General features: G+C 47.8%; 1 protein-coding gene across 3 annotated transcripts in view; it reads left to right on the top strand.

The window, feature by feature from the left end:
• The window catches only part of TMEM248 (transmembrane protein 248), a 128,496-nt gene that overhangs the window by 102,752 nt on the left and 9,828 nt on the right, over positions 1–15,916 (top strand). Inside the window, exons 1-2 of one of the 3 annotated variants that reach the window (XM_084762572.1) lie at positions 7,417–7,659; positions 14,842–15,015. In XM_084762572.1, coding sequence (XP_084618698.1) covers positions 14,857–15,015 — 159 coding nt within the window. In that variant the 5' untranslated portion in view covers positions 7,417–7,659; positions 14,842–14,856. Of the gene's footprint in view, positions 1–7,416; positions 7,660–14,837; positions 15,016–15,916 lie in introns of those variants that run through there. The other 2 variants (XM_084762571.1, XM_084762573.1) reach the window with 2 other exon arrangements.

The following is a 15,916-nucleotide window of genomic DNA, read 5'->3' as shown; positions in this document are numbered from 1 at the left end:
GAGGTGGAGACGGAAGGGTCCCTGGGCTCACTGGCCAGCCAGCCTGGTCTCCCTGGACAGTTTCAGGCCAGCGGGAGATATTGTCTGGCTTCAAAAAACAAGGTGGGTAGCATTTGCCCAGAGGCACTAATGCAGGGTAAATGTCTGGCTTCCACGCACACAATACAACCCATCGGGATCTTCTTTCCCAATAGCAGGGGCCCAGGTAATTCCAGCAGCTAGCACACCTTCCTTTTCTTTGTTTTCTCTACAATCTAGGTGCTAATCCAGGTCCACATAAGTCTTTAAATTTTCCTGGACACACATTGTTGAATAGAATAATCATCCCAAAGCTGGCAGGGGAGGGGCAGAAGGATCAAGAGTTCAAGGTCAGTTTGATTCCCAGCACTGTATAAGCATACAGAAAAATAGTTCACAGTCAGCCTCAGTTACATTAGGAGTTCATGGCCGGCCGAGGCTCCAGAACACCTTGTATCAAAAAACTAAGAGTCGGGTGTGGTGGCTCACGCCTTTAATCCCAGCACTCAGGAGGCAGAGGCAGGCGGATCTCTGTGAGTTCGAGGACAGCCTGGTCTACAAAGTGAGCCCAGGACAGCCAGGACAAGAGAAAGCCTGTCTCAAACAAACAACCAACCAACCCTAAAATAAGAAGTACCCATCAGCCCCTCACAAAAGCATATTTGGGAGTTTGCTGTAGGTTGCGCCCTGCGTTTCTGTGGATATGTTGTTGGCCCAGTGCTTCAGATAATGGTCTCCTGCCTCAGGTAAAGGGTTGTTATTTGTCTGAAGTCAGCGTCAGGACAGTGGCCAAGAGGCTCTGTTTTCTGTTCAGAAAAGTGTGGTATTTATGTACTGTGAACGTGATTGGAGTCAAGTGTTGGGGAAGATGTCCATATCAATAAAGTTTCATGATCCATCCTTCTTCCAAATAGGGTGACGTTTGGTTAATTACCATAAGCGTACATATAATTACTCATTTGATAAAGGTGGGTCGGGAGGTTTGAAAACAGCCATCGAAGCCTGGTGTTAGTTTTACGTTGCTATGACAGAAGACCCAACATAACAGTTTGTGGGAGGGAAAGACAGTTTCAGACGGTCTCAGTCTGTCCTGGCAACATGGACATATAACGACGCTCCTTACATGGTGGCAGACCAGGAAGCAGCATCTGGAAGTGCTGACCTATAAAACCCCACAGCTGTCTCCTAGTGACCTGCTTCCACCCCCGTCACCAAGAGGCTCCATGGTCTCTTCAAATGTCTGCATCAACCAGGTAGCAAATGCTCACACACATCAATCAACCCGTGTGGACATTTCACATTGGTGGTATTTCCGCCTCACATTTCTTTCCAGCCAGCTACCTTTCCTCTCACCTGCTGGCTTCCATATGACTACAACTACTAGAGCAGTTTTGGGGCCCTACTAGGCCCACTGGAGAGGTACCTTAACTGTCTCATCTAATGCCCCTACTGACCTAGAAGAAGCCTGGATGTTCACTGCCCCAACTCCATAATAACAGTTGGGATGACCTCTTCAGAAGGGCGAGGGAGTGAAAATAAAAACAGGAGGTAGGATTTGACTAGGCAGTTTAAGACAACATGATCCCGAAGAAGAAAAGTAACCAATTTCTCCCTTAACTAAAAGCCAGAAGCAGCCTTGGCCCTTGGCAGAAGCAGCCTTACCAGGGGTCAGAGATGCCAAGAGTGTTTGAGGACTCTGTGATCTGGTTCTTTTTTTTTAAGGGTTATTTATCTATTTTATGTATATGAGTACTCTGTCTTCATGCACACCAGAAGAGGAATTCAGATTCCATTACAGATAGTTGTGAGCTACTATGTGGTTGCTGGGAACTGAACTCAGGACTTCTGGAAGAGCAGCCAGTGCTCTTATAACCGCTGAGCCATCTCTCCAGTCCTCTGATCTGGTTCTTAAATGTTTCTAGGATTATGTTGTTAAAACTTCTTTCCGGGAGGAGAGGTAAAGCTCTATCTGTCTCTAAGGTCTTAATGACAAGCCAAGGCAGAATTCTACCAAAGTCCAGTGTTGCCAATGAATTCATTGGGCTTCCTTACAGACCATAGATGAGGGGCCACTAACAGGGTGTGGGCACACCTGGAAAGCCTTGCCCAGAAGGGATGAGGGCTCCCATAACCACATAGATGAAGCCCTCACCCAACACCCCAACATGTGGGGAACTGAAGAAGCCCCGAGTGAATGTGTATATAGCCATGAGGTCCTGAGTGTGCACGTGGGCATGGCTGTATCAAGGACCGGTGCCTCAGACCCATGGGAATTTGGCAAAGCCTTTCCCCTGGGGTGAGGCTCAGAGGGATGGCAGAGCCTTCCTCTGGTCCGAGTGTGAATGTGGACAGTATGTGCAAATGTGAATGCTATGAAGGATTGGTTAGAGTGTGCAAAAGGCTATAGCAACAGTAGCTTCATCTTCCCAGATGCTTACAGCCCAAGACTGACTATAGACACCTGAGACTAGCTAATGCCTCCTTCTGTCCCTGTACCTAATAAAGGCGCTGTGGTCCTGAGTTATTGCTGAAATTGGGACCACCCCATCAGAGTGCCCACGGCCCATGCTTTTTGTACATGTCTTTTTTTTAAAATATTTTATTTAATTTTAATTTATGTGCATGTGTTAGTGTAGGGGTGTCAGGTCTTGGAGTTACAAACAGTTGTGAGCTGCCATGTGGGTGCTGGGAATTGAACCTGGATCCTTTGGAAGAGCAGGCAGTGCTCTTAACCACTGAACCATCACTCCAGCCCTTGTACATGTATTTCTTTTCTTCCCTGGTTGCTTTTAGTTAAGTCAAGTCCCAGAAATGTTGGGTGTTGCCAGCTCTGGTCTTTTCTGGTGCAGACATGTATGTGAGTGCTTTGTGTGTATGCGAGCATGTGTGTTAGAGTAGGGTGTAAACTCTCAACAAGCCCATCTGGGATGCTGTTTTGCAAGGCAGGGCATAGCCAAATGCTCAAAGATGGCAGTTGCTTGGTTACTCGTAACAGGTTAGCTCTTCAGAGGAGGAAGTTTTCAGTAGCAGGTAAGGCTTGTTAAGAGGAAACTTCTGGTCCAGAGAACAGAGTCTCTGGCCTCAGTGGACCTAACATTCCATATGGGACTGGTCAATTGCCTTGCTAAAGGACCATCCCTCAGAAGGCAGGCTTACCTTAAGCCATGCTAAAGAGAGATGGAGCAATTAATTCTTGGTCTTAGGGCCCTCTTCCAGAAGCTCACTGAGACCGCTGTCACTAAATAGTTCCAGTCATTTGTCATAACTTACTGTTCATAAAATTTAGTCTGCATTTGCTGGCTGAATTTAAAGAAAAAATGTATAATGGAAGAATTGTGAGGTGTCCCCTCCACCCCCCATCAAAGGCCAGTATTTCATAAACTATCTTGTTTTTGATTGGTTGGTTGGTTTGTTAGGTGTTTTTGAGACAGTTTCTTTGTTTTTGTTTTTGTTTTAGTAGCCCTGGCTGTCCTGGATGCACTGTGTAAACCAGGTTGGCCTCAAACTCACAGAGATGTGCCTGCCTCTGCCTCCCTGAGTGCTGGGATTACAGGCGTGTGCCACTGGCCCTGACACAGGGACTTTTTCTACACAGCCCTGGCTGTCCTGCAACTCACTACATGGTGAAGCCAGGCTAGTCTTGAACTCACAGAGATCTGCTTGCCTTTGGCTCAAGAGTGCTGGGAGTTAGCCGGGCGGTGGTGGTGCACGCCTTTAATCCCAGCACTAGGGAGGCAGAGGCAGGTGGATTGCTGTTAGTTCAAGGCCAGCCTGGTCTACAAAGTGAGTCCAGGACAGGCAAGGCTATGCAGAGAAACCCTGTCTCAAAAAAACTAAAAAAAAAAAAAAAAAAAAAAAAAGAGTGCTGGGAGTAAAGGCATGCAAATCAGAAAATATCAAGGTATCCAAGAAAATTGCCTGCTCACACCAAGGTAAGAAATGCATGATGGCAAAGTACTCTTTGGTGGCTGGGTCACGCTGGAGGCTGGATAAGGGTGAAACACGACACTGGCTTGAAGTGAATGCAGGGTCCCCAGTCATAGCTCCACAGGTGTCCTGGGAGACTTCGGATAGCTTTCTGGAAGTTTTGGTGGGGGGGATGGTACCAACTTGTTTGTTTGCAAAAAGTACCCAACATAAGACACCACCCAGAGAGGGAATCAGTGTGCGATAGCCAAAAAGCATTTGAATTTAGAGTGCAAAGAACCTCCATTAGGTGGACCCTTGGATTGGCTATTGCATGTAAGAAACTCCGTCCTGGCTGGGTGGTGGTGGTGGCACTCGTCTTTAATCCCAGCAGGCGGATCTATGAGTTCCAGGCCAGCCTGGTCTACAAAGTGAGTCCAGGACGGCCAGGGCTACACAGAGAAACCCTGTCTCAAATAACCAAAAAGAAAAGAAAGAAAAAAGAAAGAAAGAAAGAAAAAACCCCTGTCCTAGGTTTTGCCAGCAGCCTTGTCCAGAAAGAAACACAGTCTGCATCTAAGCACCCTGACCCTTGGCACATTCAGGACAGAAGGAAACAGCCCGTACAACAGGCTTTCCAGCTCGAGGAAATTGGAATGTGCTGTGTCTTAAGGCTTTTCTGCTAATATGTTATGCAGCCTCCTCCGTGAAGGACACTCACTCCGTGCGGAAGAGCGCTCTGACCCCTGACACTCTAGGGATAGGCGATCTGTTTGTTAAGATGTACAGGCTTGTTCCCATACGGTTTTCTTCCCGTACTTCCTAGTCTTTGTTCTCCCTGATAATAATCAAGAGAAACATTGGATTTCCTCATAAACATGGTCTGATGACTGTGGTGTCTCTGTGTACACTTGCCCTGGAGACACTCTGGATCTCTAGAGAGTCTCACATGAGCTGCCATGCTTGCGCTGTTGCCTGGGTCTTAATGGCTGTTCCTTTGCTTCACTGTCACCAACCCTGCTTTTCTTTGAGATAGAATATTTCCTGCTCTTAGCCTGGCATGGTGGCGCACGCCTTTAATTCCAAGCACTTGGGAGGCAGAGGCAGGTGGGTCTCTGTGAGTTCGAGGCCAGCCTGGTCTACAAAGCGAGTCTAGGACATCCAGGGCTACACAGAGAAACCCCCCTAGTCCCCCCCCCAAAGACTATTCATCTGCTTAAGACTTATTTTGTTCTATGCTTGTTATCTTCCCCCCCTCTCCTGGTTTCCTTGCATCCTGGGTACCCTTGCTTTTGTGTTTAGTTTCTAGTGACAGTGACATAGACAGGCTACAGAAAAAGAATAGGCTGATGTCATCCCATTTTTTTTTTTTAGCTTTTGTGTGTGTGTGTGTGTGTGTATGTGTGTGTTCTATATATGTCTTAGTTACTCTTCTATTGCTGCGAAGGGACACCTGACCAGGGCAACTTATAAAAGAAAGTATTTAATAGGGGTTGTGCTTACAGCATCCAAACATATGGGGCCTATGGGGGCCGTTCTTATTCAAACCACCACAACATTAGCTAGATTATAAGTATTAAAGAAAAAAAAATAATAGTGTTGACAGTCAGCCCATGGAAAGGATACAGGAGACCCTCTGCTTAAAAATGTAGCTCTCAGTAATTACTCCAGCGCTTTAGCTTTAAGCTTCCTTAGCTGAGCTCTGTGTGACGGCACAAACATGAATTTGATGACGTTTTACTGTGCGTTTCTGCCATTTTCTATCTGCTCCTTGCACTCACTCACAACCAAAAGCACAGCAGTGGTCGCTCACTCTCTGGATGGTACGAGGAGAGCGCCCACACTGCAGTGTGCACACACAGACAGACGTGCGCAGACACAGATCTTGGTCTTCTGTTTTCTATAACGCTTCACCTGGGAAGTAACAGAGCCCCTGTAGTTTAACAGTATGTACACTGATAATATTTGCCCTGCTTACATGTGACCTCGAGGGGCTGGGGAAATAGGAAGTACGGTTCCACTTAGGCATCTATGGACTAGCCATTGTCCGTTCGGAGTGAGGACTTTCCAGGGCTGCTTTGGGGATCGGTTGTCACCCCCACTTCTGTCAGTCACCCCTCACCCATACTTTACCTCCCCAGGGTAAAGGGGTAAAATTGAGCTTTGGTTTGTCACTGGGACCTTAGGAAAATGGGATAAACACTGTGTAGTCTTCACCCAAGGAGAATATTCCCACAACAGATGGCAAATCTTTTTGTTACTGTTCCCTTATCTCATGGTGTTAACAAAGAAGGCAGGTGGCAGTGGCCCACACCTTTCATCCCAGCACTTGGGAGGCAGAGGCCTGTGGATCTTTGTGAGTTTGAGACCAGCAAAGGTTACATAGTGAGTTTTAAACCAGCCAGGGATGCCTAACAAGACCTTATCTTCCCCCCCCCCCCAAGACAGGGTTTCTCTGTTTAGCCCTAGCTGACCTCACTCTATAAAACAGGCTGGCCTGGAACTCAGATATCTACCTGCCTCTACATCCTGTTAGTGCTGGGATCAAAGGCAGGCGCTACCACTGCCCAGCGACATTGTCTTAAAAAAACAAAACAAAACAAAAAGAAAAGGCTGGACAAGTTGGTACATATAACTGATCTTCCAGATTTTCAATATCCATATATAGAGGCCTATATTAATGTGGTCTACAGAGAGGAGGGTTGTATTTACCTTTCCATTGCTGTGCTAAAACACCATGGCCAAGGCAGTGTGGTAGAAAGAGTTTATTTTGGTTTACAGTTCCTGAGGGTTAGAGCCCGTGATGGCTGGGGAGCCTGGCAGGCATGACGGCTGGAGCAGCAGGCTGAGAGCTCGGACCAGCCTCTTTGGTGCGCTTGCTAGCTTGGTTTGGGTCATAGTACACTCTTATTTACAAAAATGAATTGCCTTGTGGGGTTACTTTCATTTTGTTTGTGTTTCTTCGTGCAACACTGATTTTTTTTTTTTTAATTTTATTTAAAAACCCACTTGCTCAGCCTCCAGGCGCTGGGGGTATAGTTGTACGCTACTACACCTAGTTTTGAGATTTGTTCTTTTCTAATAATTGCTTGAAGGCAGGCCAGGCAACGTAGCTGGACCCTAAATTGGGCTCCATAGCGAGTACAAGCCAGGTTGCCACCCACAAGACCCGGTCTCAAAACAAAACAAAACAAAACAAAACAAAAAACTCCAACAAAAATAAACGAAAATCGTGCCCTCCTTACTATCTCCCACCATACACACCAAGACATACTGATGCACTCCTGGACGAAGCCAAACAAGCTCACCGCAATCCGCGAACGCGAGTGATAACATTTCACGCAGCGCCACATCCCCTTAACCTTCATCTATTAGCCAAACGAAGACACGCCCCCCTCCTCCGCAACCCCCCCGCCCCCCCCCCCCGCCTCCGCGAGCAATTCTGTCCCTGCCGCGCTGCCGTCGCGCGCGGGGTCAGGGGTCACGGCGGCGTTAGTGGTGACGTGGTCTTCTGCCTTCACCCGGAAAGCCCGGCGTTCGCAGCGCGCGGAGCCGGCGTCGCGTCGGCGCGCTCTGGCCAGTCTTCGGGTCGTCTCGGCCCCGAGGAAGCCGCTCGCCGTCTCCGGAGCGGCGGGGAGGATGGTGCGGGGCAGCCCGGGGCCCGCCGCGCGCCGCCGCCAGTGAACAGGGCCAGGCCGCGGGAGTCCGCGGAGCCGCCGGTCTGTGGGGCGGTGAGTTGAGGGGACAGGGTCGGGATCGCGGGCGTGCGGGGTCCGACCCGGAGCTCGCGGCTGTGCAGGCCGGGACGGTACCCAGGCTCCTCGGTCACCTCAGCTCCGCTCAACCTCCATCTTTAAGCTGGCCCCGGCCTGCTCCATCCTCCGGAGGCCTGAGGCCTGCGGAATCCCGAGCCAGGAGCCAGGGCTGCTTTTTTTTTTTAATTTATTATTATTATTATTATTATTATTATTATTATTATTATTATTATTATTATTATTATTATTATTATTATTATTATTAATTATTATTATGTCGTCCGGATACGGCTGGGTGGAAATGCTAGCGTCCTTTGTAGTTTTGGGAGGGGTCGGGGTAGACGGTCAGTTTTGAAAGATTTTTAAGATCGATGTGTTTGTGTCTTGTTTGTGCACGTGAGTGACAGATACCCACAGAATCCGGAAGAGGGCGTTGTAACACTAGAACTAGAGTAACAGGCCATTGTGCGGTGATGCGGACGCTGAGGACCTAACTCTGGTCCCCTGGAATAGCAAGTGTTCTCAACCCCCCCCTCCCCCCAGCCATCTCTCCAACCTCCATTTGTGTGAGTGATGTGTGTGTGTGTATGTGTGTGTGTGTGTGTGTATGTGTGTGTGCGCGCGCGCGCGCAAGTTTACTTTTTTGACTTTGGGTGGTGGTGATAGCTCTCCGCGTGGAGAAGGTGAGAGGGAGCCACCCATCTACACCAACCCAAAACGGAGTAGTGGAATTCTGTGCGTCGTAGTCTTATGTGTGTCCGAAACAGGGTCGGCCCCGGCTGGCTAGGACTTGGCTATGTAGGCAAGGTTCACCCCTCAACCACTGATCTTCCGGTTTCAGCCTAGTTCAGGTGTGTGCTGCAGTGCCGAGGCTTGGCAGTGTAATAACGGTATTGTTTTGGTTTGAATCTTCTGGAAACTGGAGCTGGGGGTCTCATGCAACCCTGGATAATCCAGACTTATCTGTAGCTGAAGCTGACCTGGTCCCAGACCTCTCCTGGTGCAGGCATGGCAGGTGTGCACCACAGTGCTGGGTAAGCCTGACAAAAATAGAATGTTTTGAGATAGCCTCACCGTGTAGTTCAGCCTAGCCTCTCACTCTCTGTGTAGCCTGGAGTTGTTGTGATCCTCCTGCCTCAGCCTCATATAAGTGTTGGGGAGCTAGGTGTATAGCCCCAGGCCCTGGTCAAAATCAGAATAGTGGTTGCCTGTGTGGCAAGGCTGGTAAATACTTAGACATGGGTGGATTCTTACTTGTTTTCATAGGTTAATATGACAGATCAAGGAATGATTTCCACATACCGTAAGGTATGCCGCTCCAGTTCTCTGTCTGGGTCCAGGTGTGGGGTTTAACATTACGGAAATAAACTAAAGCTACATCACAGTTCTGGAACTGCCGCAGGCTGCTGTCCTTTGTCTAAACATTCTCAGGAGCGCACCATCTTCTGATGCCGTGCTTCCTTTTGACCCTTCTTCCCTTTCTTGTCTAGTGGTCCTGATGGGGGCAGGGAGGCAGTAGAGCACAGTGCAGGGATCATGGGCCTACAGGATGGTTTTTGTCAGTATAGAAAGTCTGTAGAATTCCAAATATAGGCCAGACCTGGTGGCATATGCCTATAATCCTAGACCCTTGTGAGCTGTCACTGGGGTTGCTGGGATCCTAACCCTTGCCCCCTGGATGATCAGCTGAGCCTTCTTTCCATATTCACAAAACTTGATCTTAATTGTGTTTATTAAAGTGTCTAGGATGATGTAGTTGGTGTGTCTGCGGCATGTGAAAATGGTGTGTCTGCGGCATGTGGAAATGGTGGTGTGTCTGCGGCATGTGGAAATGGTGGTGTGTCTGTGGCATGTGAAAATGGTGGTGTGTCTGTGGCATGTGGAAATGGTGGTGTGTCTGTGGCATGTGAAAATGGTGGTGTGTCTGTGGCATGTGAAAATGGTGGTGTGTCTGTGGCATGTGGAAATGGTGGTGTGTCTGTGGCATGTGGAAATGGTGATGTGTCTGTGGCATGTGGAAATGGTGGTGTGTCTGTGGCATGTGGAAATGGTGATGTGTCTGTGGCATGTGGAAATGGTGATGTGTCTGTGGCATGTGAAAATGGTGGTGTGTCTGTGGCATGTGGAAATGGTGGTGTGTCTGTGGCATGTGGAAATGGTGGTGTGTCTGTGGCATGTGGAAATGGTGGTGTGTCTGTGGCATGTGGAAATGGTGGTGTGTCTGTGGCATGTGTGTCCGTGGCATGTGGAAATGGTGGTGTGTCTGTGGCATGTGTGTCTGTGGCATGTGGAAATGGTGGTGTCTGTGGCATGTGTGTCCGTGGCATGTGGAAATGGTGGTGTGTCTGTGGCATGTGTGTCCGTGGCATGTGGAAATGGTGGTGTGTCTGCGGCATGTGTGTCTGTGGCATGTGGAATGAATTGGCTTGAATCCCTCTTACTGGCCCTGGTATTGTGCGGTAGGTAGTGCAGTGAATGAGAATCCACCTCTGCCACTTACATGTCCGCTTGTATCCTTATATGTTACCTAACGTGTTTCGACCAGGTTTCTGTTTCTGTAAGATAGGGATACAGATACAAATACTCAGCTAGTAGTGCTGGAGAGATTAAAATACACATCCAATATATGCTAAGCAGTTATTGGTACCCAGTGCAAGGCATATATTTACTTATTTTCTCCTTAGCCTGTTATAATTTGCTTCTGCCACCATTTCTCTTCTGAAAGAGAGTTTCTTACGTTGTTATTGATGTCTTTAATAACATTTCTCCTTGGGATTTTGGTCACATTCTCTAGTTTGTATATGTGTACATATGTACATCATGGTGTGCATATGGAGGTCAAGAGACAACTTTGTGGGGTCAGTTCTCTCCTCCCACCTTTTGTGGGTTTCAGAGATCAAACTCGGGCCACTAGGCCTGCATAGCAAGCACCTTGACCCCCTGAGTGATCTCAACAACCCTTTTTTGCTTCTATATTTTGCTATTGTAGGGCTGGGAGCTCAGTAGTTAAGCCTTTGTGCTTTAGCGCCGGTTAGGATGTTAGAGTTGCAGCGGCAGGGGTGTGCTGCAGTGAATTCTGTTAGTGTCCCATAGCTGTCCCGGGTCCTTTCAAATGACTTGTGGTCCTAGAACTTGAGGATTGTCGGAGCTGCCTTCCGGACTGTGACTTGCCTTTTGCCCAAGCAGTCTGCAGTTTGGCTTGGTTTTGGTGTCAGTGGTAATGTAGCACGACCTGTGCTCGTGTTTTCTGCTGCGCTTGTGGAGTCACCTTTTGGCCTTGCCTGGTGTCCCTCCCCTCAGTCCTTCTCAGAAGCCATTTCCCAGCCTAGGTTTCTCTCTACCTTCTCTGGCTGGATGAACTGAGGGGAGAGGCTAGCCAGAGTGCCTGCTCTCCTTTTCCTTCCCCACACAGGAGGCAATGAGTTTTTACTTTTCTTTCTTTCTTTTTTTGAGACAGGGTAGCCCTGGCCATCTTGGAACTAGGTCTGTAGACCAGGCTGGTCTTGAACTTATAGAGATCTGCTTGCCTCTGCCTCCTGAGTGCTAGGATTAAAGGTGTGTGCCATTATAACCTGGCTTGCATTTAAAAGTAAGGCTTAAGTATTGCAAGGTTACAGAAATTTATTTATTATTATTATTTTTTTTTTGGTTTTTCGAGACAGGGTTTCTCTGTGTAGCCTTGGCTGTCCTAGACTCACTTTGTAGACCATGTTGGCCTCGAACTCACAGCGATCCTCCTGCCTCTGCCTCCCGAGTGCTGGGATTAAAGGCGTGCGCCACCACGCCCGGCCAGAATTTCTTTTTAAAGGCAAGTCTTACTATGTAGCCCTGGCTGGCCTCAAACTCAGAGATTGGCCTGCCTCTGCCTCCTGAGTGCTGAGATTAAAGTATGTGCCACCATGCCTAGCCCAGAAACCTTCTTGCACCTCTCTGCTGATAAGGATATTAATATCGCCTCTCATTTTCCTATTTGAAAATGCTGGTGAGTGGTAGAGTGGAGTTTTGAGTTTTGTGAAATATTTGGAGTCTATAGCTTTGTTCAAAATCCCTTTAATGACAGGTTTGGAGTTGCACTCGTACTCCTAGCAGAAGAGTCAGTTCAAGTCCTTGACTATGTGTTGCCCACGGGTGCTTTTACTGTAGAACAGAGCACTAGAACTTCCTGCTCCTGTAACAGTGCTGGTTGGTCAGCCGCTCCCATCCGTCCCTGCTTCTCATCGTCCATTTGATGTCTAGGTGTTTTGAGGCAGAGACAGGTAATATTGCTCCCTGCCCTTGAGTGGCTTACAGGCTGGGACTAGCAGACAGCTGGAAAGTTTCAGAGGGCATTTCCCTTGAGCTGCCCTGGTTCAGTCCCCAGCGCTATGTGGATGAGGTGTGGTGGCACACAGCTGTCGTACCAGCAGAAGGACCAGAAGCACAGAGTCCTCCTTGGCTACCTAGCCAGTTCTAGTCCCGCCTGCTTACAAAACAACAACAAAACTGCAGTATAGGCCTGGAGAGATGCCTCAGTGGTTCAGCGTGCTTGTGTTCTTGCAGAGGACTGGACTGCAGGTCTCAGCACCCAGTGAGCAAGCTGACAACCACCCAGAACTTCAGCTTTAGGGGATCTGATGCCCTTTTTTGGCCTCCACAGTTACCTGCATACATGTGACATATTCACACAAACATACAAAGATATACATAAATAAAAATCGTAAACTACAAGTAGGTAAACAGTTGAAATCAAAATAATGCTATACGTGAAATTTAAAAATCAATATAAAATGGATAATTTCTTAAAAATAACACATTTTCTCAAGTTTGGCTCACTAGAAATGAAAAAACAGACACGCAGGTATTTAGAACGGTTAAAGTAGCTTAAGATAGCTTCCTCAAAATAGAAAACAAATACTTGGCAGACTCATGGTTTTTCTGGCCAAAGTTGATTAAATTTCTAAGAAGTTGAAATGCATCTTATTTCTGGTAGCACAGGCCTTTAATACAGGTACTTAGGAGGCAGAGGCAGGTGGGTTGCTTTGGTTTTTTGAGACAGGGTTTCTCTGTGTAGCCTTGGCTGTCCTGGAACTTGTTCTGTAGACCAGGCTGGCCTCAAACTGACATGTGTTACCACTGCTTGGCAAGGCAGGTGGATTTTTGAGAGCCTGGAGCCAGCCTAATGTTTCAGGCATCCAGGCTACACAGGAATTGTTTCAAGAATTCAAACAAACAAACAAACAAACAAACTGATCTGTCTGTCTGTCTGTCTGTCTCTCTCTTTCTCTGCCTGCCTCTGCCTCCCAAGTGCTGGGGTTATGGGTGTGAGCCACCATGCCCAGCGGGAAGCTTTTCTTTCTTGTTTCTGAATACATAGAAAAACAGAGTAAAGTAGCACATATATTACCAGAGTAGTTTTCAAAAGTCCTGATCAGGAGCTGGGGTATAGTACTGTTGTTTAGCCTTTGTGAGACTCTGTGTTCTTCCCCCAAACACCAAGACAGACTCTTCGATCCTCCATCATACCAAAATTAAACAGTGCAGTCAGCATGAAAAAGATTCATCAGATTATTTATGTTAAAAGATTAAAAGGCAAAAATTGATTGGCTAGACATTGCAGATAAGATATTCATTGAAATGTAGTATTTGGCTGAATTCAATAGATTACTGGCAAACAAGAGGCCTTGCGCTAAATCCCCAGAACCAAGGGGGAAAATGCCAGGCATGGTAGCATGTGTGTGTAGTCGGAACACTTGGGAGGGAAGCTCGGCATTCAAGGCTAGCTTGGAATACAGAAAAAGAAATAACATTATAGTGAAACTGTGGGAAATTTCTAAGAAAGAATAAGCACTTCCTTACACTTAAGAGGTCTTCTGTTGTCATTAGAGTTTCTGTTGCTGTGATGAAATACCATGATCAAAAGTAACTTGGGGCTGGGCATGGTGGTGCATGCCTTTAATCCTAGCACTCGAGAGGCGGATCACTGTGAGTTGGAGGCCAGCCTGGTCTATAAAGCATGTCCAGGACAGCCAAGGCTACACAGAGAGACCCTGTCTTAAACCCCCCCCCCCCAGCCCAAAAAAAAGTGACTTGGGAACAAAAGGCTTTATTTAGCTTACATTTCCCAATTGCTGTTCATCTCAAAGGAACTCAAACAGGGCAGGAGCCTGGAGGCAGGAGCTGAGGCAGAGGCATGGAGGAGTGTTGTTTACTGGATTGCTCTTCATAGTTTGCTCTGGCTTCTTAGCACACCCAGGGCCACCAACCCAGGGGTGCACAGCCCATAGTGAGCTGTGCCCTCCCACATTTTATCAGTCAAGAAAATGTACCCCAGGTTTGCTCACTGGCCAATGTAATGGGGACATTTTTCTCAATTGAGGCTGCTGATATTTCATTGAAGGAGTAAGAAAAGAAAAAGATACAAGGATTCGAAAGAAGTACTGCTAATTCTCTTGTTCTCAAACAGTGTAGTTATCTGCATGACACCCGAGAGAGGTCACCAACAGCTTGGTGAGAATGTAAGGTATGTGCAGAGTGTCCAGGACCAAGAGAAATGAGGGCTTGTGTGAGTGTGTGTGGGGGTGTAGCTCAGGGGCGGAGCACCTGCTTAGCCCTTACAAGGCAGATCAGTAGGTAGAAGTCTCATATTTGTATGAACTGAAATGTACTGTATGTGTGAGGGAGGCTGGTCATGCATGGCCAAGAATAAACTTGAACTCATGATCTTTTTGCCTCTATCTCTCAAGTACTGGCCTTGGATGTGTGCCACCATGCCTGTTTTGTCCAGTGCTGGTCACGGGACCCAAAGAATCGTGTGTGCTAGCCAGGCACTTTACCAACTGAGCGAGCAGTTCTACCCTTCCCCTCCACCTTCTCTCTCTCTCTCTCTTCCTCTCTCTCTCTCTTCCTCTCTCCCTCACTCCCTTCCTTATTTATTTATTTGACTGCATCTCATGTATGTCAGGCTGGCTTTGTCTGTAGCTGAGGATGAGCTTTGACTCCTGGTCTCCCGTCTCCTGGGGTCATGGGTGTGCACCACCACACCTGGCTCCTTCTAGTCCTTTAAATGAACTCAATGAGTGGATGTTTTCTCAGCTTTTTGTCTCACAGTGGATGAGTTGACGGGAGTGCTAGAGCTCCCCGGACGGACAGGCCACCACTCACCTGCTGGCTTCCCTGCAGGTAGCAGCTGGTGAGAAGCATGCTCTGCATTAATCCCCTGGAGAACCTGAAGCTGCACGTCAGCAGCCGGCCGCCCCTGGTGGTTTTCATGATCAGTGTCAGCGCCATGGCCATCGCTTTCCTCACCCTGGGCTATTTCTTCAAGATCAAGGAGATAAAGTCCCCAGAAATGGCTGAGGTATAGTATGCTCCTAATTTCTACTTGTGCTGGATGGCCCTTGTAGAGAAGTGTGGGGGGGGGGCAGCTCCTTTATTTATCTTGAGGCCTCAGTCTGCGGTGAAGGCCACTCTGAAACTTACTGTATCTTGGTTGACCTGCAGTTTGAAGTGTCTTCTTGCCTTCTGTGCTGTGTACACCACACCGGGAAGGGGTTTGTTTGTTTGTTTGTTTGGTTTTTGAGACAGGGTCTTGTGTAGTCCAAGCTGGCCTCGGACTCCACATACTCTGGCCTCTACCTTTCAAGTACACACAGATATATCCAGCAAAAGATACGTATTTACACAGAATTGCCTGTCTTTTTCTCAGTGTCTGGCTTTGTTAGGGAATACCTAGATAGTTGTTGTAAGTAATACTATGTGTTGGCTCATGTAGGCTGCTTCAGTAGAGAAACATGCATTTGGGAGAGTGTATCTATACAACAAAACCAACAAGGTTGGAGAGGGCTGGGTATGCTGGTGCCCTCCTGTGGTCTCAGCCCTGGGGAGACGGAGGCAGAGGAGTGTGAGGTCAAGGCTGTCCTTGTCTCCAGAGAGGAAGACGGTGAGCTAGAGAACTCCGTTCTAATAGTGCTCTCTTATGGTAGTGTTCTGAAACTGACTGGGACATGTCAGGACACATGCTACCTTTCGGTTTCTCATCTGTACTGATGGCATTCCTTAGCTGAGCGACCCTATTAGCTAGGAAACTAGGGCCCAGGTAGAAGTGGCCAGGGCGTGGAGAAGGAGCACAGGAGTGAGAGCAGTCCGTGGTGACGTGTGTATGAAGAAGGGTGTATGCTGACCTAACATAGGAAGTTTATCCCTAAGTCCTAAAGAGGGCTAAAGCACGCCTTTATATCCAGTCTTCTTTATTATAGTTC

The sequence above is a fragment of the Acomys minous genome (assembly GCF_964271855.1).
Source record: "Acomys minous genome assembly, chromosome: 16".
Classification (NCBI taxonomy): Eukaryota; Metazoa; Chordata; class Mammalia; order Rodentia; family Muridae; genus Acomys; species Acomys minous.
This window is presented reverse-complemented; position numbering and strand designations above follow the sequence as displayed.